Source organism: Notechis scutatus, chromosome 1 (assembly GCF_049901735.1).
Source record: "Notechis scutatus isolate UNSWTSFEM ecotype Mainland chromosome 1, rNotScu1.2, whole genome shotgun sequence".
In the NCBI taxonomy this organism is placed as follows: Eukaryota; Metazoa; Chordata; class Lepidosauria; order Squamata; family Elapidae; genus Notechis; species Notechis scutatus.
This window is the reverse complement of record NC_142009.1, coordinates 272,191,484-272,214,264: the sequence shown is the minus strand read 5'-3', so window position 1 is coordinate 272,214,264 and position 22,781 is coordinate 272,191,484. Positions and strand designations below refer to the sequence as shown.

At 39.4% G+C, this 22,781-nt stretch overlaps 1 protein-coding gene across 1 annotated transcript; it reads right to left on the bottom strand.

Moving 5' to 3' along the window:
* Window positions 1-22,402, bottom strand: EXD2 (exonuclease 3'-5' domain containing 2). The gene is made up of 9 exons (XM_026671125.2): window positions 22,342-22,402; window positions 16,722-17,104; window positions 14,855-15,114; window positions 13,597-13,723; window positions 12,019-12,329; window positions 10,539-10,645; window positions 8,322-8,457; window positions 6,005-6,361; window positions 1-4,260 (listed from the first exon to the last, which is right to left on the bottom strand). Exons 2-9 carry the CDS (start codon window positions 17,049-17,051, stop codon window positions 4,044-4,046), a joined length of 1,845 nt encoding a protein of 614 aa, XP_026526910.2. The 5' UTR covers window positions 17,052-17,104; window positions 22,342-22,402; the 3' UTR covers window positions 1-4,043.
* Between the last annotated feature and the right edge of the window lie 379 nt (window positions 22,403-22,781).

Genomic DNA, 22,781 nt, shown 5'->3' with positions numbered 1-22,781 from the left:
TATAGTTTTTAAAGCTTTAATTTAAAAAGAACATTAAGACACTTAAAAATATTGATGATGAATGAAATCTATAGTAGCACATTTTAAAAAGCAGGATATTTACATTAGACCTTACAATGAGTTATGAGTATGGAGAATAATAGATTTATACCACTTTCTATCACCATCTTCTGCACCCACACTACAAAGTAACTTTCTCCAATAATCTCCTTGTGGGTTTTTTTTTCTCTTCCTTTAGAAAAAAATAATCAAATATTACACGCAGCATTTCATCAGTTCAGATGTCAGTACAATTCTGGTAAACTTCAAGGCCCAGAAGCACTAAATTTGAAAAGGCTAGATCGCTCACAAAGGCATTATAGTATTGTCATGACCCTCCAAGATTATCTGTCCCAACTGCTCGCACATGGCATTTCTCTCAGGGCTTTTGACAGCAGCTGAATATCTGCTTGGGAAGAACAGAGCCATCTCTGTATTTTCCATGTATTCAATTATAATTTTCAACTGAACTTTTTCCTTTCTTTTTTGTCAGCATCAACACTTCAAAAGAGGTATGGGTGTTTAAACTGTGAATAGGCATTAACATCAGATAACAAATTGGGGCTTATATGACCAAAAGCAATTATATTTTTTTAAAATCCAGTAGCATATAGAAAATTAGATATCCATCCAACAAAGGGTTCCTATTATAAGTTTTTCCTTGACATATTAATTTATTTGCAACATGAAAGATGCAAACATTGGTAATTAATTATTTATTCATTATTTGTTTATTACAAGCTCTTTTATCCCTAACTTATGACAATTTAGACGAAATATCAAAACCAACAAAACAAAAAACAGTACTTTTTGAATAGAGGGAGCCACCCAATCTGTTGAACACTAAGAGACTTAGCACCCAAATTCCTGTTCCAAAAATAGTCTTGGCTGCCTTGTAAAAGTGCTAACAGGGAGCAAGTATTTAGTATTAAGGCCCATTTCTGAGTTCTAGCACCATCATCCCTTAACCCAGCAGTCCCCAATCTTTCCAGCTCTGTGGACTGGTAGTGGCCTAGTTCCCAATGAGTCACGGACTGGTACCGGGCCGTGGTCTGAGGGTTGGGGTGGGGACCCCTTCCCTAACCCACCAACCTGATTTTCTTCTCCCTACCATTACTGACTAGAACCAACCATCCACTTAAAAGAAGGAATAGAATGACTGGAAAATGGTGCCTGCAACTCCCACCCCCAGTAAGGTGGCCCAGTGAGATACCATGAAAAGTCTAACCAGACCAGAAAGGATGAACAGGTAGTTCTTTGTTTAGCAATCACAATTGGGACCGGTAGCCTGGTCATTAAGAAAAGTGGTCACTAAGTGAAACCTCAGTTGTTTATGACTTTACTTCACCTTTCCTTTGCTCTGCACACCTGCGAAAGTCCTAAATCAGGGATCTTCAAACTTGACAGCTTTTAAGACTTGTGGACTTCAACTCCCAGAATCCCTCAACCAGTCATGTTAGCTCAGGAATTCTGGGAGTTGGTCCACAAGTCTTAAACTTGCCAAGTTTGAAGACCCTTGTCCTAAATGCTAAGGTTAGTCATAAAGTTATTTTTTTCATCACTGTTGCAACTGCAAAAGATTACGAAGATAGTTGCTGAATGTATCACCTGTACTATACCAGAAGAATACTTCTTGTATTCCTATCCTTTAAATAAAACATCCACCAAAGTGACTAGATGTAAATTCTCCAGGTCTGGGAAAGAAAGGGAAGGAAGCTCAAAGGATCTTCAGCCTGGCATTCCGGAAACAAGAGATTCACATGGCTCTTAGAAATGTAGAGACTCTGCCCTAGTGAATTCACTAATAATAAATACATTCACTAATAAATAAAGGCTAAATTTGGGGTTTATTTGGTTCCTAAGATTCTCTATATTAGCTCTTCACTTTCTTCAGAGTAAACTTAACTAATGAGATTCATGAATCCTTTTTTTTGCAGGGTTGATATTCTCCTGTTGAAAGCTTGACACAATGTTATGTCTCTCCTCTGACAGGTCTGGATCCACAGTAAATGGGATCTCGATAATGTGCTTCATCTAGGATCCTCTGAAGCTAGGAGAAGTTGGAAGAGAGCGCACTAGTGTCAAATAAGGCCGGACTGCCTTTTTCAAGGCTAGTACCATCCGAAGCTCTCTCAAGGAAGCCATCCTCACCTCTCGCATCCAAATACCTTCATCTTCTTCACGGACCAAATCAGTCAACAGGGCATGAATCCAAGTTAGAAGTCACAGCAGTGATGTCTCAGGGAATCTTTTAGCCACTTGGTCAGTCTCCACCAGCTCAATGAGTACCAGATAATATCAAAAGACATACTCCCAGTTATTGTATTCTACCACATTGGCATCTACTTAAAATGTAGGGTGGTAAATGCCCAGCTAGATTCAGCACTTCAGTAAAAACTATTTCATCCAAGTTGTAAAGATCCTATCAGAAGCAGGCACCAACACAAATTTCAATTTCAATGTTCTTTTGTAGAGGATCAGAGATACACAATGTAGGGAAAAGGCTAAATTGGAAAAGGGCACTTTTTGAGTTCAGAATATAATAAATTTTTCCACTGAATTTTTTGTGTGTGTATTTTATACTCCAGCAGAATAGAACTAAAACAATGCAAACTTCCACCACACAGGAAACAATAAAAGATTGAAAGAAGCCTTTGGCTCCCTTGTTCTTCATCCTTGGGCCACCAGAGGTAGTATTCAGCAGGTTCTGACCAGTTCTGGAGAACCGGTAGTGGAAATTTTGAGTAGCTCAGAGAACCGGCAAATACCACCTCTGACTGGTCCCGCCCCCATCTATTCTCTGCCTCCCAAGTCCCAGCTGATTGGCTGAGTCTTCTTTTGTTGCCCTGCACAGGAGAACGGAGCTGGAAAGCAGGTTAGTGGGGTGGAATGAGGATTTTGCAGTAACCTTCCCCCAGGAGGGGGGAGGGAATGGAGATTTTACAGTACCCTTTCCCTGCCACGCCCACCAAGCCACACCACGCCCATAGAACCCGTAGTAAAAAAAAAAAACATTGAATCCCACCACTGGGCCACACATGTAGATGAGGTGAGAGATAAGGACAGCTTCAAAATTATCTAATGAGTTGTCAGAGTTGCCATCCTTCACTCACAATTGTGCTTTGCTAGTTGCCAGACTGCCATGAGCTTTTGGGGAAGGGGGCTGTGGAAAGACAAGGAAAGGGGAGACCAAAAGTGATCTTCATGCAGTCCCGAGACATCCTGAGGCTGTGGTCCTGGGAATGGAATGTCACATTCATTCAACCGTAATAAGGATAATTACCAAAACATTTTCTTCGAATGTGAATGGACATTGGGGGTGATACCAGGGGGATGGGACACAAGAAGGGAAAGTTAACTAGGGAATCTTTGCACACAAACTCTTAGTTCTGGCTTTGTATAACTGTAATCACTTGGCTTTTAGTAAAAGTAACCTTTTTGCTACAAACGGAGTTGGGAGTGTTTCCTTCCTGAGGGACCAAGCTGGGACAGGTCTAACACGAGTTTTAATAGCTAAATATGGGCTTTGGGTGATATATAATGGCTGTTAGACAAATAAATCCACTTTTTAAAAAAAAAAAACACCACCTCATGCTCTTCTTCCCTCTTAATGGCACCTTCAAGATAAAACAGAGATAGGAACCTGAAAGTCTCCAGATGTTTCATGCAGTCTTCTGTGTCAATGAAGACCAACGGAGAGTGTAGCACTGCAATTCAGAAGCAGCATCTGAAAGGCTAGAAGCGGTCGACATATGTACAGAAGCCTTTACTAAGAAGATATGGCTATGGTGAGCTTTATAGAACCAATATTCAAATTGTAATTCAAAACAAATAAAAAGACTTTAAAAACCGCCTTTTAGCTTAAAATAGTTTTCACTGGCAATGCTGGTGAGATTTCCTTCGCAATGTAACCGTCTGGGTGGAATCTTGTTAATCCCAACGTGAGGGCGGGAAGGAAAATAGTAGGTCTGAGTTTTATATTTTCCAGTTTCATCATTTCATCTTCATGAAAGCTCAATCTGGAGAGCCTCCCCGTATTTCTTGATTAACTTGTCGTGATTATGATCAACAGACCATTGTGCCGGGAGACGCTTGGGCTGCATGACATCCAAGAAGTGCTGGCGCCAACGTTTCTCCAGCCCCATGAGAGAATATAAGCCCCCTTGCGCAAAAGACTGAACCACTTTCAAGCCATGTGGCACATAGTTCTCGTTAAAAATCCTGGAGAAAAAAAAAAGATGAACAAAGGAGGTGTTTGGGAAAGCTTGAAGGATGCCAAACATTTCCATTTATTTCATTACTAGCAGGGTACCCATCAGGGGTGGGATCCACTCAGTCAGAGTGCGTTTTGCTGTGCAAAGCAGCTAAGGTTGAAAAAGCAGGAAATAAAAGGACAGCCAAGAGTCCGGGCGGGGTGGGTGGGCCAAACAGACGACCAAAAGGTCGTTGCACCAAACCAGTTCAGTGTCAGCTGCTCTTCAGAGCTACCGGTTCTATAGAACCGGGCCAAACCAGTAGCATCCCACCCCTGGGACCCATGCTTCACTACAAAAACTATTCTCATCGGGCAAGTTTTTGGGGAGGAAAATAAGGGGAGGGGCATTGTGCCTCTGCCTGTCAGCATCCGTTGGTATTTATCTGGCTAGCGTCCTATCAGTGTGTGAGAGAGTTGAGGGCTGTTTGGAAACAGAAACAGTATTTGCTGTGTGAGCAAGGAGACAGCAAGGAGCCTAGGCGTAGCTTAGCTCAACTGTTCTGTACTAAAGCTGCTTGGTGCTGTGAAACTAAAACTAAAACTGAAACTGAAACTCCTCTCCTCTGTGTTTTGCATTTGGAACAGATTTCTTTTCGGGTGGGGAGGGGGAATAAAATTCCTTAACATCAGAGCGTGTTAATATTAATATACAAAATACTAATGCTCTGATGGTCATTTTGAAAAATCCTTTCTTAGTGAGCACCTAGAAGCCAAGAGGAACATACGTGCCAAATTTCAAGTTTGTAGGCTTTACGGTTCTAGAGATTTTGTGATGATGCTTGAGTGGTATTTCGCTTTTATATAGATAGATTTATTGATAGTTATATCACTTCAAAATGGGCTTTATAGTCTCGAGAACATTAGAGACATCGATCCTATTTACTAAGCAGTGAGGAAGTAGAATGAAAGAGAGAAGCATCGTTAATAAAAACACTGAGCATTTTCCAAAGGCCATCATCCCGCTAGGAAGGCCATGAAAATCAATCTTATGTTAGACAGCATCCTCTGATCTAGAACCTTTCAGATACCACAGCAACCAGGAATCTTGGAAGTGCAATACATACATGTTTGTCCCAATATGATTCTTTATATAGCTAAACAGCAGGATTCCTACACAAGAGGGAATTGTCAATAAGATGGAAATATTTACAGGAGTGCAATAAATAAACAAAAACTTCCAATTAAGGATTTTCTTGAAGGGAAATCCTCAAACAGCTCAATGAGAACTGAGTGAATTGCAGGTGCCAGAATATCAGATGGCAAGAAGAATGGAACTGAATGCCTTCGGAAAAGGATTTAGCGAATTGGCTCACTGGCTAGAGCCAGCCATGCTGAAACTGTTCTCGTCAATAGTTATTCAAATGGAAGCATTGGGGAATATTACTTTACTGTTTGAAGATCTAAGAGAGAAAGTAAGTCCCTGTTTGATGCCACCTAGGGAAAGCATGATAACTTTTTTAATCTTCTTAATAGTCTGAACCTATTCATTACTTCAGATTAAGTTTCTCACTTTTCCCTGGGAATTCCACTCATTACTACAAGTCAAACCCCTAGAACACATTTCCCCAAGCCAAACCACTAGCACTCTCCAAAGTTGGATAAGTGGGCCCAGGAAGCAGAAACCTGGAAAACACTGCAAACAAGCAGGCAATAATCAAGTATCTTAATCTAAATCTTAATCTAATCTACCCTTAAACTAAGACACTGTACCTGGTTTCCAGTCCAGCTGCTTCCTGCACCATCTCTGGGGAAACCGTGTCGGATGCAAAGTAATCCCTGATCAGCTGCAACAGCTCTTCCTTCCTGGCAGCAGGCAGGCTGTCTGCATTCACAAGTGCTCTAGCTGCCGAGCGGACTAATCTGCGGGTGGGATCTTCGAGCAAGCGAACGCCCTCCTCGCAACCAATAGGGGCACCAAATTCTTCGGCCAGTTGTTGCTTGAGATGATTATCATAGTAATTAGACAGCGCATGACACGCAGTGCAGAGAAGGAGCACGTCGTGGGAATTGTGGTCTTTCATCTGGATGGGGAAGTGTTTCCGGTACTCATGAGGTACAATGTTCTTTCTGTTGAGGAAACAGCAGCATTTGAGAGCAGATCACCCATAGTGCCAGTGAGCCTGCAGCCGCTCTTCTACCATGAGGTTGATCAGGCCTCAACTCAGCTGGGTCAGCTGAAGAAGCCGCCACTGAATACAACAGGGCTCACTTCACAGTTCTCAAAAGATTTCACTGTTTTGTTAATGAAGACTCTACTCCAGTAGAGTCAACCAGTGTTTCTCAATCTTGTCCATTTGATCCACACTTCCCAAAATGGCCAAGGTTGAGAAACACTGCTCTATTCATCTTCCTGTGTTTGGTTACCATGCATATTTTATTGTCAGCTTTTAGGGTTTCTAGCTCCCTTAGTTATTTTAGCTAGAACAAGATACATTGCTTTTCTTTTAATGTAATGGCGGAAGCATGTTATTCTCTGGTGTTGCCAAATGACCTTACAATGGTCTATTTTGTTTCTGTGTTTCTCAATAGCAAAGTGGTTTGCATTAATTACTAAATAAAGCTTTGGAGGGCAGAAATGTAAACATGATTACTTGTGAGCTATTACAAAGCAAATCATGGTTTAAAAAAAAGGTGGGTTAAACTAGCAAACTTCCTTGATAGGTTCTTTCACTTCCTATTTAAATTTTGATAGTCCCCTTTTGCTCTTTTACAGGAACAAATTTTCATTCCTGCTTTGTGCTGAGGTCTACAGTTCATAACTCCCCTCACAGCCACAAATATATGAATTGACACAAAGCAATCTTATTATCCCCATCTCAGCTTCATAATTGCAATTAGACTGATGTAGCTGAAGATAGGATGTTAGAGGTCCAGATCACAGTAAATGTTCTGGGGTAATGTGAAACAGTGTAGGATGCTGTGCAACACCTACAGCTTACAAATAATTTGTTATAACCTAGATGACACAACATTAGTGCAGGGAAGAATATGTTTAAAAAATTGAGTCAGGAGAGAGAATCTTGATGACTACTTTATAGCTATGGAACATGCTTGTTTGGAGAATATCATTATCAGCTTGGCTTTTAATGAAAGCAGTTAAACAAACTGTCTCACAGTGTTCATTATCTTCAGGTATTGTTTTCTATAGTGTCCATTATTCTTAGATCAAGCCAAATCCCAAAATGCTATGGAATTTATGTAAGCTTAGAATTCATTAAATCAGCCATCCAATAGACATATAAACCATACTAATAAATTAATAAACCACATTTAGACATCATTCGAAAGAAACAATTAAATTCCTAGGAAGGAAACAAAAAGACACATCCCCTCCAGCAGCCCATATTTAGATAAGCAGTGATCAGCACCAGATTAAATAATTAGGCAGAAAATAATACTCTGATCAAGAAACCATCAAAGAGAAAACTATACCCCCACCAAAACTAGCAAGTAAATTGTATATAAAAAGGCAGTAAAACCCCATTCATTTACACTGATGATGTTACTTAGTTGGATAATGAAATTTCTGCAAGTAAACAACCAAGCTCAGGGTGCACCAAGAACTCCATTGTTCATCTATCAGTTTAATTTATACTTCTTTCCACTAAAAAAGTGTTCTAGACAGTTAATGATAATAGCAAACAATTACAAATAATTACGGCACTACTTGCAACCCAAAATATGTGAAGAGAACGCAGCAGTTTGTAAACATGAGTGGAACTTGTAAACTTTGTCAATATGCAATACAATATGCAATAAAATAATTCTATTCTATTCATACGCTCATCATCCTATGACACTTATGAAGTTCAGATGTACTAACGTTGATGTTGTTTGATCTTGGTCATTTATGGCACATTAAAAATTAATTGATATTGCAACCACTGAAATACTCAGAGTTTTATTTCGGTATGTTTACAAAGATATCCCTACAAGTTCATTGGATTTAATGCTATTCTTATTTCTTAAACACAACATAATGGGGTAGGAAGAAGCTTAAGACCTTTCAGTAATTTGATCAACTCACCGAATATAAGATTCTTTTTTGCCACACACAACACACAGATTTTCTTTGACTATCAAGTAATAATCCACAGTTGATTCGGGGCGTCCAGAGGGCTCAAACTTTAATCTCACAGTAAATGGCTCCACATTTACTAATTCTGAAATAACAACACACACAAAAACCCAGAGAATATTAATGCCTGTTCTCTGATGCTCTCAAAGACTGTGACCCTCCAGATGTCGCTGATCTGCAATGTCAAAGTCCCTCCCCATTAGTCTGCAGGCTAGTGCAGTAAGAGTCCTAGCAACAACATGGGGGAGGGGAACCCCACCCACTCCTGCTCCAAATAATGAATAAATAACAATACATATAATTGAACTTCAACATTAGAGGCTTTGAGGTATAAAGTGATGTATAAAATTTGCTAATTTTCCATGGTAACCTCCAAATTTGTAGCTCTCTCTCTTTTGTTTAACCTTAGATCTATGGATGATTCAGCTGCCCATGTTTCTCCTCTCTTTTTTCAAACAGAACTGAGATAATAAATCCCATTTTAAGCAATGGAAAGAAAAAGGGAGAAGAGCATAGGGGTCCCATGGCTAGAAGGCAGGTATTAACAGTAGAAAGAGCCTCAGTCTCAATGAAACAAATGGAATGAACATCCTGATTCCATCGAACAAGTATACCTAAATGTAAAATAGCAATAGCACTTAAGACTTATATACCGCCCCATAGTGCTTTACATAGTGCTTTGCTCTCTGAGTGGTTTACATCAGCATATAGCCCGCAGCAATCTGGGTCCTCATTTTACCAAATTCAGGAAGATGGAAGGCTGAGTCAGTCTTGAGCACCTTGTACCAATGGGGCTCTTACCCTCTTAATAAAAGCTACATTTGGTTTAAAACCTAAAATTAAACTTTTATTTTATAGTTTTTTAAAAAAGATCAATCAGGCCAGAAGTCTACATGCTTTTCCCTTCCCATGGCAGAATGGGGATGAACTAATATTTCTGTGTTCCAGAAAGCAAGGTATGTATTAATATTTGCAACAGCCACCTTGAACTCACATATACAGCCTGTTTTTACATCTCAAAACTTACTTTAAGCTGAAAACCATGTAGCTCGACCACCTAGCCTAATTTCTGGACTTCTCATTTCCTCATCCTCTAATTCAGGCTTGTCCAAGGCACGGCCCACGGGCCGCATCCGGCCCAGGTTGCCTCGTAATGCGGCCCAACGCCCACCCCAACCTTCATGAAAGATCCAGCGAGGAGGAGGAGGAGAGGCAGGCGCGAGGCGGGCGAGGCGAGCAACAGAAAAGGCGGGCAGACGCAGCCCAAAGTCCCGCCCGCCACCTCCTGCTGTTGCCGCCGCCGCCACCGCTGCTGCATTTGCAGGAGGAGAGGTAGGCGCGAGGCGGGCGGGCGAGCAACAGAAAAGGCGGGCAGCCGCAGCCCAAAAGTCCTGCCCGCCACCACCTGCTGTTGCCGCCGCCGCTGCTGCTTCTGCCCCTGTCGCCGCTGCTGCTGCTTCTGCCCCCCCCGCCGCTGCTGCTTCTGCCGCCGCCACCGCCGCTGCATTTGCAGGAGAGGTAGGCGCGAGGCAGGCGAGGCGAGCAACAGAAAAGGCGGGCAGCCGCAGCCCAAAGTCCCGCCCTGCCACCTCCTGCTGCTGCCGCCACCGCTGCTGCTTCTGCCCCGCCGCTGCTGCTTCTGCCCCGCCACCGCTGCCACTGCTGCTGCATTTGCAGAAGGAGAGGTAGGCGTGAGGCGGGCGAGCTTTCTTCCCCCTCCCCCCACCCCGCAAAATTTGGCCAGAAAATTATAAAATAAAAAATAAATACTTTTTAATTAATAATTAATAATTATTTTATTTTATTATTATTTTAATTTAATTTATTTAATTAATTTAATTTAATTTATTAATTTAATTTAATTTAATTTATTATTTTATTTAATTATGTGCGGCCCAAACCAAATTTTCATCTTCTAATGTGGCCCAGGGAAGGTGAAAGGTTGGACACCCCTGCTCTAATTTTTCTATTATCTTGTTTCATGAAGAGTACTGAAGCGCTTGAAAACCAGCATATTTTCGATGTCATTTAGTTAGTATTAATAAAGGCATTATCCAATTATGGATTTTGGATTACAGCATGGACACCTTGAGAACAAAAGCGAGCACACTTCTTTCCAAGCTTGTATTTAGGCCTTTTTGACTCTAAAAGAACAGATTCACAAACCTCCAATGCCTTTGTCAAGGTACCACTGGGCTTTCTTGCGATCACATGTACATAAAGGCTGCCCATCTGGAGCATGCAAGAAGCAATTATCATACAAGGGAGATTTCCTGTATAAACAAAAGAATGCCACAATCACTATCCGATAAGAATCTGGGACTTTTAGTGGCCATAATAAATGCTTCCTTTTACTGAGTACAGGTAGTCCTTGACTTACAAACACAACTGAGCCCAACATTTCCATTGCTAAATGAAACATTTATTAAGTGAATTTTGCCCCATTTTACAATCTTTCTTGCCACGCTTGTAAGTGAATCACTGCAGTTGTTAAATTAGTAACATGAATATTAACTGATTCTGGTTTCCCCACTGATTTTACTTTGCAAAAAATGATCACATGACCTTGGGACACTGCAACGATCATAAGTAGGTGTCAGTTGCCAGGCATCTGAATTCTAATCATATGACCATGGGATGCTGCAATGGTCATAAATGTGAACAATGGTCATAAGTCTTTTTTTTTTCAGTGCCACTGTAACTTTGAACAGTCACTAAACAAACTGCTATAGGTCAAGAACTACTTGTACAACTGTTAAAAATGTTAAACAACTGCCTCCTCAATGTTATTCCTTTGCTTTCACCGTTGATTTTAACTCAACATACTCCCAAGTAAAGTCTTAAAACTGGGCACATTTTATAGGGAGTAACATTCACAGAATTTTTTTAAAAAGGCATATAATTCAGTGAGAGTCAGTGCTGTGCAATGATTTAAGGTTAAGGACTAGGAGCTGGGGTACCCAGCTTGTAATCCTTAAGCATGAAAGCCAGGCAGGTGACTTTGCCAATCATTCTCTATTAGCCCCAGTCTGGGGGAAAAGAAGCATATATATATATATTTATATATTTATATGTATGTATGTATAAACTCCCACAGAACCAATGCAGAGATTAGATGAATATCTTACACTTGATAAGACTCTGAGCAATAAGAGCAAATGTCTGCCCAATCATCTAAACAAACAAACTCCCATTAGAGTTCACTACCACATCCACACTCAAGGAACCCTTATCATGATTCTCTGATGTCCCAGAGAGCAGAAAACCAACTCTGAATTCATTTAGCATTTGGCCAAAAAGAGGAAAACAGACTCTAAAGCACTATATGCATAATCTCTGAGTTTAGGCGTGCATTTTCAATGGGGAATCTATGTAATAAAATGTTTAAAGACTGGGGGGGGGGGGGGCGGGGAGGGGGAGATTTAATCTATTCTAACCTAACTTTTATTAAGGTCAAAGACAAGCCTAAGGAGGATATGGTGCAAGAAATTAAAAGGCATAAAATACCACAAAATAAAATTACATATAGAAAAGTTAAAAAGCATTTAAAAAAAAGATTGGCCAGCAATCAAAACCATGCTGAAAGGCAAAAAAAAAAAAAAATCTTCTGGACATTTTGATAAAAAACTATACAAGGAACATTTACCTGGCAGAATATCCTACACCCAGAGGCTTCCTTTTGTGCTTCCGAGGATCTTTCCCCTGCTGGTTGATTGGGGAGGATGAAAGTTTCTGATACTGTGGGCTTTGCTCCACATTTCCAGGGTTTTCATCGTCACCAAAGCTATTATTTTTTCCCCTGAAGGGTACATCCACCAAACCTTGACATTTCCTCAGAACCTTTTCCCAAGCAGGAAGAACATGTCCATCACCCGATGCACAAGGTGGGTAGGGAAGGTTCACCAGGTGGTGGAACAAAGCCATTGACACCTGTGCGTCTCGGGCAGCATAATCAATCTGAGGAAGAAAACCAAGAGGCATGCCTTAACATATTCATCAGCATCTTAAATACCGAAGAATACCCGAGGTGAATTATCCCCAAAAACAAACAGAATGAATTTTAGTTGTAAAATTTAAAAAAAAGTTCTTTTTTATGCTGCTAACCATAGACCAAAATTACCTCACTATCCATCTTTTAGGCCAAGCCCTCCTGATGTTTGTTTATTTATCACATTTCTAGATTGCCCATCTCCTTCTGGGTAATGTTACTTTTATCTCACTTCCAGACTACTGGAGGTGCAGTGTACATCTGAATTTAGCTGCTGCAGTTTGGAACTAGCATTCTCTTTTCCTGGCACAAAACCCACCAGAGAGTAATATATAGGTTGCCTGCTTTTCCAGACAGAACCGTATGCACATGCCTATCTACAGAGTAGTGAGTTTAGGGCCAGGATACTGGCAGATGATCTAGCCATCTATCAAAATCTGTCTCTCTCCTTTTTCCTGTCTGGTTTACTTGAGCATCCAATAGTCTTCTTCCTAAGGGAGAGAGATTGGTGGTTGTTTTTCTCAATAGTTACTGATGTCAGGGAACCCATCAAGCACTTCTCCTAAGTCATCCCACGCTAACCATGTGAGGAAAGTCAGAGTTTCTTGACTTGTTACTATGACAGAATAGTACTGAGCCATAAAAGCATCAAAAAAATCCACCAGAAGACTTTTGTGCTACCTCACAGAAGGAACGTCATGAAGAATAGCATCTTTATTTTACTTAGAAGCATCCCCAAAAGATGTTAATGCCCATGTTGAATGAGATTATAATACACGCATAACAATCCACATTTGCTCTTCAAGATCTCTTCACAGGAATCTGGCAGCAAAATGGATACAGCAGTAGTTGTTGTCCCACCACCACCACCAAAATCGAGCTAGAATGGGAGTGAGAGCCCAATTTCAGCCCATGTTTTGTTTTGGGGGGAGGAATTAAGGACAAGAATAGAACCAAAAGCAGCTGATTAAGCTCCATATGTTTCATTAAAGTCACTATGTCATTGAATTAACTCTTGGTCCACCCAACCCTAAAACAGAAAAGGGCTATAATAATTTTAGCTAAGGATTTCAAGTCATTTCCTATGTTCAAAGGTTCCCCATTTTTGAAAACCTGTCTTCCTACCACTCCTTCAATTGGGAAGAGGGGTCTGACTGGCAAAATGAAGGACCAGATAACAATCAGGAGTTACCTTCATTGAAAGCTGCTTCTACAAAGCTTACAAAGAAAACAAACCTGTTCTTGAGTTAATTGCTCTGCTTCCCAATTGCTGCAGCATAAGTGTAGAGATTTGTCAAGCGAATATTGGAGAAGCTTTTCGGCAAGAGATTTCAGGCTGAGCCCATTTGTGGAGAAGGTCTTACTTCAGGGTTGTACATAGAAGAAGAAAAAATGCCCTTTATCCCATCAAACAAATGCTTAGGAACCAAGTCATCATTCTGTCTGTCAATTTGGGAATTTGATATTTAAATTATCAGCAGCTAACCTTTTCTTCGGTTCTTTTCATAATTTGTCCATTTGCCTAACAATGGGAGAAAGCTTTATGTTTGTACAGCATGCTTAACAAGGGCACATGTGGGATTAAGTGGGTGTTTTAAGGCGGGCAATTAGGGGGCCAGGAAAGAAGAGGGCCAGCAGAGACAGCTAGAATGAGTGAGAGCTGTAAGTTCAAGTGAATTTCTAGTTTTCAGCGCAACTGTTTTTCTTTCCCTTTTCTGATCAATGTGGAAAGGGCTGGTAACATAATGAAGCCTTGCTAATATCCTTTTGGAAAAAAGGACCCTTGTGATACCAAGCACTCCTGGAGGAAATCAATAGGGATACTGTATTCCACAAAATGAAGATTTTTGACATATGAGTATAACTGTGTGCTGACAAACTAGCAATAGACAGACTTGACTAGCTGAATAACTAATTGGGTAAAATATATTGTGTAAACAGGGCCTACATGTACCTCAAAATTTAAAATAAATAAGGTACAATTTACAATGAAACATTCCCAACACTCCATACTTACTGCATTTAATATTCTAGAGAATGAAAAGCCCTAAAATTATGTTAAATTATAACCTTCTCGGATAACAAAATGTTAGGAACAATCAGAAACACAATTATGCTGAAACCTCAATTCAATAGATTTTTGGGTGTGATGGACAAAATTTTCATCTAGACACCCTACAATAACAAGAGACATATCCATTGTGTCTGTGAATGAGGGACTTTTAAAATACCAAACCAAAAAATTCTATTGTATTTCCCTCATTCACTGTTATTAACATAATTTGTATGATAATACCGCTATATAGATTGAGTCATTCTCATGAAATTATATTGTCAAATGATATAATTTGTTACATTTGCATAATAATGTCACTATGCCCCAAGGATATAGTTTGCAATGTTATTGTCATTCAGGAACAACAGCCCACACTTCCACCACAAATGACCTGTTAAATCAAGGTTACGCAATACCTGCCCTCTCAAAGATACATACCTATGTCTTAAGGCCAGATAGCGGAGGTCCACAGTCCCTTTGACTGTTACACTATAGTCATGAAATAGCTTACTGGCATCTTCCCAACATCCTACCCCAACTTTTAGGATTTTGCCATCTGCCAGAACTTCAAGCAAAGTCTTTGGAAGAACTTGTCCCCCACTAGTCAGCTGGGGCAAACGAAGAAGGAGGCAAAGCCCATTACAAGCAGCCAATTGTAAGAGAGAAACAGGCTTGGCCTTTTTTCCTTCCACCGAGACCTAGAAGGAATTCAGAAGAAAAGAGTGATGGCAAGAAAAGCAACTGGGCAGCCTAGATTATGTCAAATCCACAGACAATTCTACGTATTTTTAGTAATACCAAGTATTACTAGATCTGATCCCTATGCCTAAATATTATCTGTTAAATATTCGCTACATAATCCAGAAAACCTTCTGTTGATTGTAGAATGTTCATAATTAGTTGTTCATCTTATAGAGTCTCAGAAGAACTCTCATCTCCAGGTTGTGATACCATACTATAAATAAGCCAAGAATATCAGGTCTAAATATTTCAGATAAAGATCTAGCAGTTTCCAATTGTGTTTAAAATCCTGGCTGATGATAGTAATTCTGTTGTGGAAGGAGGACTGCAAATCCTGTAATTTGGGTACAGAATAAGTTTTTCAGTTGGTTTTTAAGTTAAACCAGGTTTAGAAGGTGAGTTTTTTCCACCAAAATTGCAAGTAAGAGAGAAGTCATCTTACATCAGCAATAGAAAATAGAAAAGCAGCAAATAGGCGGAAGGACAGTGTGCATGTCGGTAAAGTTTAGCTATGGCTAATAACTGGAGAAGAACTTGGTGCCTTTTAATCTTTTGTGGAGCCTATTCAGAGCTTCTTTCTCTTCTGCCTTTCTTTCCATCTCCAATTATTTTCTTCCCTTGCCTCATTTCCATCCAGCTGGTACCCCTTTTTTTCTTTTCTTACCCACTGCAATTACCCATTTTCCTTACTCTATCTCCAGGAAGGGAGGAGGGAGGAAGGAAGGAAGGAAGGAAGGACGGATTGATTGTGAGAATGGCCTACGTATCAGAGGAATAATTAGTATATTATACAGAAGCTCAAGTATTGTAAGGGTGCAGTCTTATTACTGAAACTAAATCTGGTTCTGAACAGATGTAAGTAGCATATGTAAGCCTCTTGAGCTCTATGGGAAGAAGATAAAGAAACTAGTATGGTAGTGTATTAAAAATAAATAATTAAGACAGGACTAAAAGCAATATGTCAAAGCTGCTCAAATGGGTTATGCCTTTTTGCATTCCATACATTCTAAATGTATCAGTATTTTTCTGTAAACATTCAGCTAGATCTGGAAAACCCAGTCTGAGCAATCCCCCCCCATATCATACGTTTGAATGAGGACAATCCAGTTTTCTCTACAAAAGGATCCACTCTTCAGGGAAGGAGTTCATCACTAGTAAACAGGGTGATAGAAATTCACATTTGGGCAATTCTGTTCCATGTAGAATCCTTATAAAATACCTAAACTGCCGTATGAACAGATGCCAATTCAGAACTGGTGTGAGGATTTTAAAAAACACTTATTTATTACCACTACCTGTGAGAAGATAATGGCCACTATGACATGGAAAGAGTCTCCAAACCAGCCTTGAAAGATAGGGTCTAGCAGCAATATTTAGTGCCGATAGGGGAACTCTTTAAGACCAAGCAAACCATGTTATCACAGACTTACCTAACTTATCATAGGAGTACATGATATCCAAGCCAGCCCTCAGTCTTAGCTTATAACGCTTGTGTAAAGAAATGTATTAATAATCTCTCTCTTTAGCTTGTGAAAGAGATTTTTCCATAGATTCTGAGACTTACCCACTCACAGTCAATTCCAAGGACTGGATAGCATTCCAACTCTTTCGTTAATATAGGTTCCACTTCATTCCACTTCTCTACCTCAGAAACGATTATTACTTTTGCCTCAAGGATCTCCTCCAGCCAACAAATTGTGGGAGAAGGTAAAAATGAACGAAAAATGTCTTCTGAGATATCTTTCTTTTCCTGCTCGTTAACATCTCCTTCTTGGTTTGGTGTAATGCAAGTTTTATGTTTTCGACGTTGGATGACCCTCCAGACAGCTAAACTTCCTGCTGCAATGCCAAACAGGGCAGCCACAGTAACAGCGACTGCTGTTGGTCTGGGCATGTTTTCATCATCCTTTCTACTCCATATTTGCAAAAATGGTAATATGCAGTGATCTAGTAACATAGAATAACATTAATTAAAAAAAATAAAGAAAAATTGTGGAGAAAAATTAATAAGTCTGAAGAACCCACTCACCTGAAATAAGTCCGCCTATGTTTTTGTCTAAGTTATGCTAAACTATGTTTTATTCAATAAATTAAGCCAAACTAAACAAGCAACATTAACAAATTATCAGGTGTGGGTTCAAACATTGGGACATTTCTGAATACATACATGAAAAATCAATTTATAAATTGATCTCCTTCAAATAGGCTTCAAATTCCACACAGAATTGGAAGAAATGCATGTTCAGATAGTATCAAAGAGGTAAATCAATAGATGTGTCTTAGAAATATTGGTGAAGGAAGTGAACAAGGTGAAGCCCCTTAGGCCCCAGTTATCAATGCTACTCAAGATCTAATATGAAATATGAGTGTTGTCAAATTGACTGGAAATAGCAGTAGTAAGAGTATTCAGTGTAGTGAATATGAAGATGTAAAATTGCCAAGGTAGTCTAACAGAATCCCCATTTAATTCACAGGAAGTTCTTTTTTTTCTTCCAAAAAATGGTTTAGAAGGAATTTGAAACAGATGTCACTTCACTCCAGAATGAAACTGTACGCTGTATATTGCCCGTTAATTCCCAGTGATAGTTACTATACAGTGTCAAAAAGCTTACAAAGATTTCCCTCAGAAAACAAATACCTTGACCAAATGAGGAAGAAAAAGGAATCCAAGCATTCAGTACAGCCACTTAAAGAAAGGATTGTCAGATCCAGGACTTGCAATTTTCTGCCATCTTCCTGTCAGCCTTACCAGGTATACCAGACAGAAAACACAACCAGATGTGTTAATTCTACTTTATTGTAAGACTATATTAAAAGAATCTTGCAAGTCTGAAAGTACAAGCCTCCCACTGTCTCCGTTATAGCTCGAGAAACTTGAAAAGGTCACTTCTGAGCCTCTTGCCCCATTAACCATCTGCAGAATACACCCTCTTTTATAAGACCATTCCCTAAGCAGCATCTCTTCTCCCTGACTCCCAAGGTGTTGTTTTTTTTTACACTTCCTCATTGACTTTGTTGTAAGCCAGCAGGAAGTTGCAAGTCATGGCCACATGAGACCCTCAGTTAATGACCTGAAATTCTCACTTAATGGCAGAACAGGAACTGCTGGGACAAGATTCTATTTTTTTTTATTTGATTTGTCAATCGCTTACAAGATAATAGGTATAAGTATATACATAGTTATGAATACATGAAATGGGTACATATAAGAAAAATAAAAGAAACAATAGGACAGGGACGGTAGGCACGTTGGTGCGCTTATGCACGCCCCCTACAGACCTCTTAGGAAAGGGGTGAGGTCAATAGTAGACAGTCTAAGATTAAAGTTTTTGGGGTTTGGGGAAGAAACCACAGAGTCAGGTGGAGTATTCCAGACATTGACCACTCTGTTGCTGAAGTCGTATTTCCTGCAATCAAGTTTGGTGCAGTTAACCTTGAGTTTGTATCTATTGTGTGCTCTTGTGTTGTTATGGTTGAAGCTGAAGTATTCATTGACAGGTAGGACATTGCAATGTATGATTTTATATACTTAGATCAGATCGGAGACGGCGTAATTCAAGGTTTTCTAGGTCTAGAATTTCAAGTCTGGTATAAGGTATTCTACAACAAGTAGAGGAGTGGAGAACTCTTCTTGTGAAATATTTCTGGACTTTCTCAACTGTGCTAATATCAGATAAGTAATGTGGGTTCCAGACTGATGAGCTGTATTCGAGTATTGGTCTAGCAAATGTTTTGTATGCTCTAGTTAGTAGTGTGATATTACCAGAGAAAAAGCTACGTAGGATTAGGTTAGCAACTCTTAATGCCTTTTTGGCTATGTAGTGACAGTGGGCTCTAGCACTTAGATCATTAGAGATGAGTATTCCAAGGTCCTTTACAGAGCTTGGATCATCAACAAGATCTTGACTATTCAGCTTGTATTTTATTTTCTGATGTTGGTTTTTTTTGCCAATATGTAAGACAGAGCATTTATTTGTTGAGATTTGAAGTTGCCATTTGTTTGACCATTCTGATACATAGTAAAGATCTTTTTGAAGGGTAGCAGTATTGTCTGTGGTATTGAACAGCTTTACATCATCAGCGAAAAGAACGCAGTTGCTCTTAATATGATCACAGAGATCATTTGTGTATAGTATGAAGAGAGTTGGTCCTAGAACACTGCCTTGGGGGACACCACTATTGACAGGTACAGAATTTGATATGACACTCCCAATTTTGACCATTTCTTGTCTGTTTGACAGGAATGCTTCTATCCAGTTATGCAGGTGTCCAGAGATACCGTAAGATTTTAGTTTTAGGAGTAGTTTGTCGTGTACCACTGAATCAAAGGCTTTACAGAAGTCTATGTAGATTGTGTCTATTGCTTTGCCCTGATCGAGTTGTGTAGTCCATATATTTTTGCAGTGTAAGCGTTGCAGATTACAGGATAGTTTTTTCCTGAAACCAAATTGTTTATTGGAGAGTAGGTTGTTTGTCTCTAAGTGGAGGATAATGGATTGGTTAATAATTGATTCCATGACTTTACAGGTGACGCAGCATCAGGAGATTGGTCTGTAATTTTCAACTTGGCTAGGGTCTCCCTTTTTGAAGATGGGGATGACTGTGGTTTGTGACCATAGGTTAGGCAAGGAGCTGGTCCTGAAAGATTTTTCAAAGATTATGCTTAGAGGTTCGGCTATGGCAGTGGATAGCTTTTTTAAGAAGTAGGCACATATTCCATCTGGTCCAATAGATAGAGATGGTTTTAGATTGCAAAGTGCTTTTCAACATTGTCTTCTGTAAAATCGATATGTATTAGATCATTGTAGTTGTCTGTGGTTCGGCTAGGAAATACTGGGCATGATCCATTGCTGTTTACAAATACTGAGCCGAAGAATGTGTTAAAGAGGTTGGCTTTAATGGTGTCGTCGTTGCAGTCTTTACCATTAGGTCCTATCAGGGGTGGGATGGACCTTGAGTCTTTTAGTTTGTTGTTTAAACAATTGTAAAAAGTGCGGGTGGAATTGGTGCATAGAAGGTTTTCCTCTTGTTTAATGTGATAATTGGTGCATTCAGTCTTTATCTGGTGGCATAAATTTTTGTATCGGCTTTTGAAATTGGCAACGTGACCAGATTTGTTTTTCTGATCCTAATTGCCATTCTGTCCCAAAATCTGTTTCAACAACAGAGAGGTTGGAAATTGGAGACAACTTGACCTGTTGTATCTGGTAATGGCTTCTTAAGAGGGGACAGACTGCTTTTTTTTTTCAGAGGTAGCAAAACCACCTTGTCCCTCAAGAATTTATATATAATCTCCCTGGGAGCCTTGACCAATCGGAAGGGACAGACCTATGTATTAGCATACACCCGAAGCCCACAGACACAATACAGTTAGAATAGTTGTTTTATTACAGACAAAAAAGAAACTATATATACAAGGTTCTACTTCCTTCAGAATACAGCAGTCTAAACCAATATACAGAGATTTAAGTTTGATACTTTTTCTTCCCCCCTTTCTAAGTGAAAGGATATTTGCTTGGTCTTTCCAAACCTTTGAAAGCATTTTCTATGTAATAGTCCTCTCTAGAAAGAGAGGACTGTTTCGTCTCATCAGCTCTCATGGAAGGATCTCTCCAAATTACTGAGCATGCTATTCAATATAAGCTGTGAAATATTACAGATCATATTACAAATATTACAAAACTCTCAAAAAGACCAGTCTTGTTAAGTGATAGGACAGGCAGTAGTATTTTGTTGCTGGTCACATTTTCTGTTTCAGTGGATTTATTCCTCAACTGCATTAACATAAACAGAATTACTTAAAATTTATAGTGGTACAACTATAGTAAAATATACAGACTGTTCCCTAAAATATTTCTTTCTTCATACCAGGGAAAAGGCATATGATTTATTACAGAGGAAACATTCATCAAGCTTTCTGCACACCTAGCTGCTTTCTTAAAACTCTATAAATAAAAAATAAAGAAGAAAACTGCCATACTGCAAACAACCCCAGCTTCTGACATTATTTACAGCACCATCTTTCAATCCATGCTGGTAAGAATTATGGAAATTACAAACCCAACACAAATATAGACTGACATAGGATTTGATGCAGTTGTGACACATAGTGAAAGGTGTCAGTAAATCTTGTTTTAAATTCATATCTTGGACTGAAATGTGCAACATAATTTTGTATACAATGTGTGAGCTATGTCAATGCCTGAATGAGTGATTAACAACACTTTTACATGTACATTTTTATGGTCTCACAGGAAAGGCAAGTGTAATAAACACACTTTGCAAACTTTTTTTCCGCTCCCATTTGTGTGCAGATTCAATGAGCAAAAAATGAATACGGTCTCCCTCCCCTTCCCATCACTGAATGCAGCAGAATAAATATTTAGAAATATAAAAAGTATGTCTTAACAATTACTTTTTATATTTCTAAATATTTATTTATTCTTAGAAATTTGCTCCACATTTGATCAATATGCTTCATCATTAAGATTTCTTGATCGTCAACAGTATTATTGAGGCATGAGATGACCCATTTCAATGTCAAACATTAAAAATGTACAAGTAAAACAAACCACAGTAGTCTTTGCAACCACTTTTCAGCCTTGATATATAACTTATTTGGAACTTTAAAATTTATACAAAAGGCAGAATTTTACTTTTATGTGTTCAGTTCTTGCAACACTCTCCCTTAGAAATACATCTACATAGCAGATTGGCAGTAGTAATGAAGATTTTTCACTGGGAGCGACTACTGCCTCCAAAATACTGAATAATTTCCATTATCCTCAGCATTGTTGTGAAGTGAGCCACATTAGAGAACCAAAGCAAAGTAATAACATCTTTGGATGACAACATGTTCCTATTTTCATCAACAGGGGAAATACCGCGAGAGATTCCACAAAAAGCAGTTTCTCCATCTTGTAAACTTCACTAGAATAAAGTCCATTATATATCTGGAAGCTTTATATTAACACCTTTAGAAAAAGGCTTCAAGCAGAAAGCAAGAAGATCCAATAATTGCTAAACTGTACTGCCTTATAATCACAATCCCGGAAGAGGGGAAACTACTACCCATACCTAAAGAAAAAGAAATCATACATCCAGCATATCTTGCCTACAGTCCTCAAGCTAATAATAATTCCCAACCTCCTCTGACGGCGCCTTTATCAATAAAAAGCGCTTACCTGTTTCAGCAGCGAAAGGGAAAAAAACCCTAGTCGTTGGCACAGCAAGACTTCCGGGCTTCCCTTCAGAGCGGAACGTACAAGTGTATTGTCATACAAGCGCTTCAGGGCGCTGCCATGTTGTACGGCAATTGTGGCTCAGTTCGATTTGTTTGGGCTTCTGTTTTCTGAAACGGTGGCCTCGAACGTTAATTAAAATCACTCCAGCTACACTAAAGCTTTAAAAAAAAAATACCCGGTACTGTGTGGCATGTACCTTTTCGTTTTCTTGCGAGGTACCCAAATTGTTTGACATAGGTCTTGAACTGTTAATTTAAGCAATTAATTAATCTGCACGGTAGCATCCCTTAATTTACCGGTGACTTGGGAATTTGCTGCAAAAAGGGAAGCTCTTCCTAGTGCCGCTTGATTCTATACATATTTACTCGGAAACAAATAAC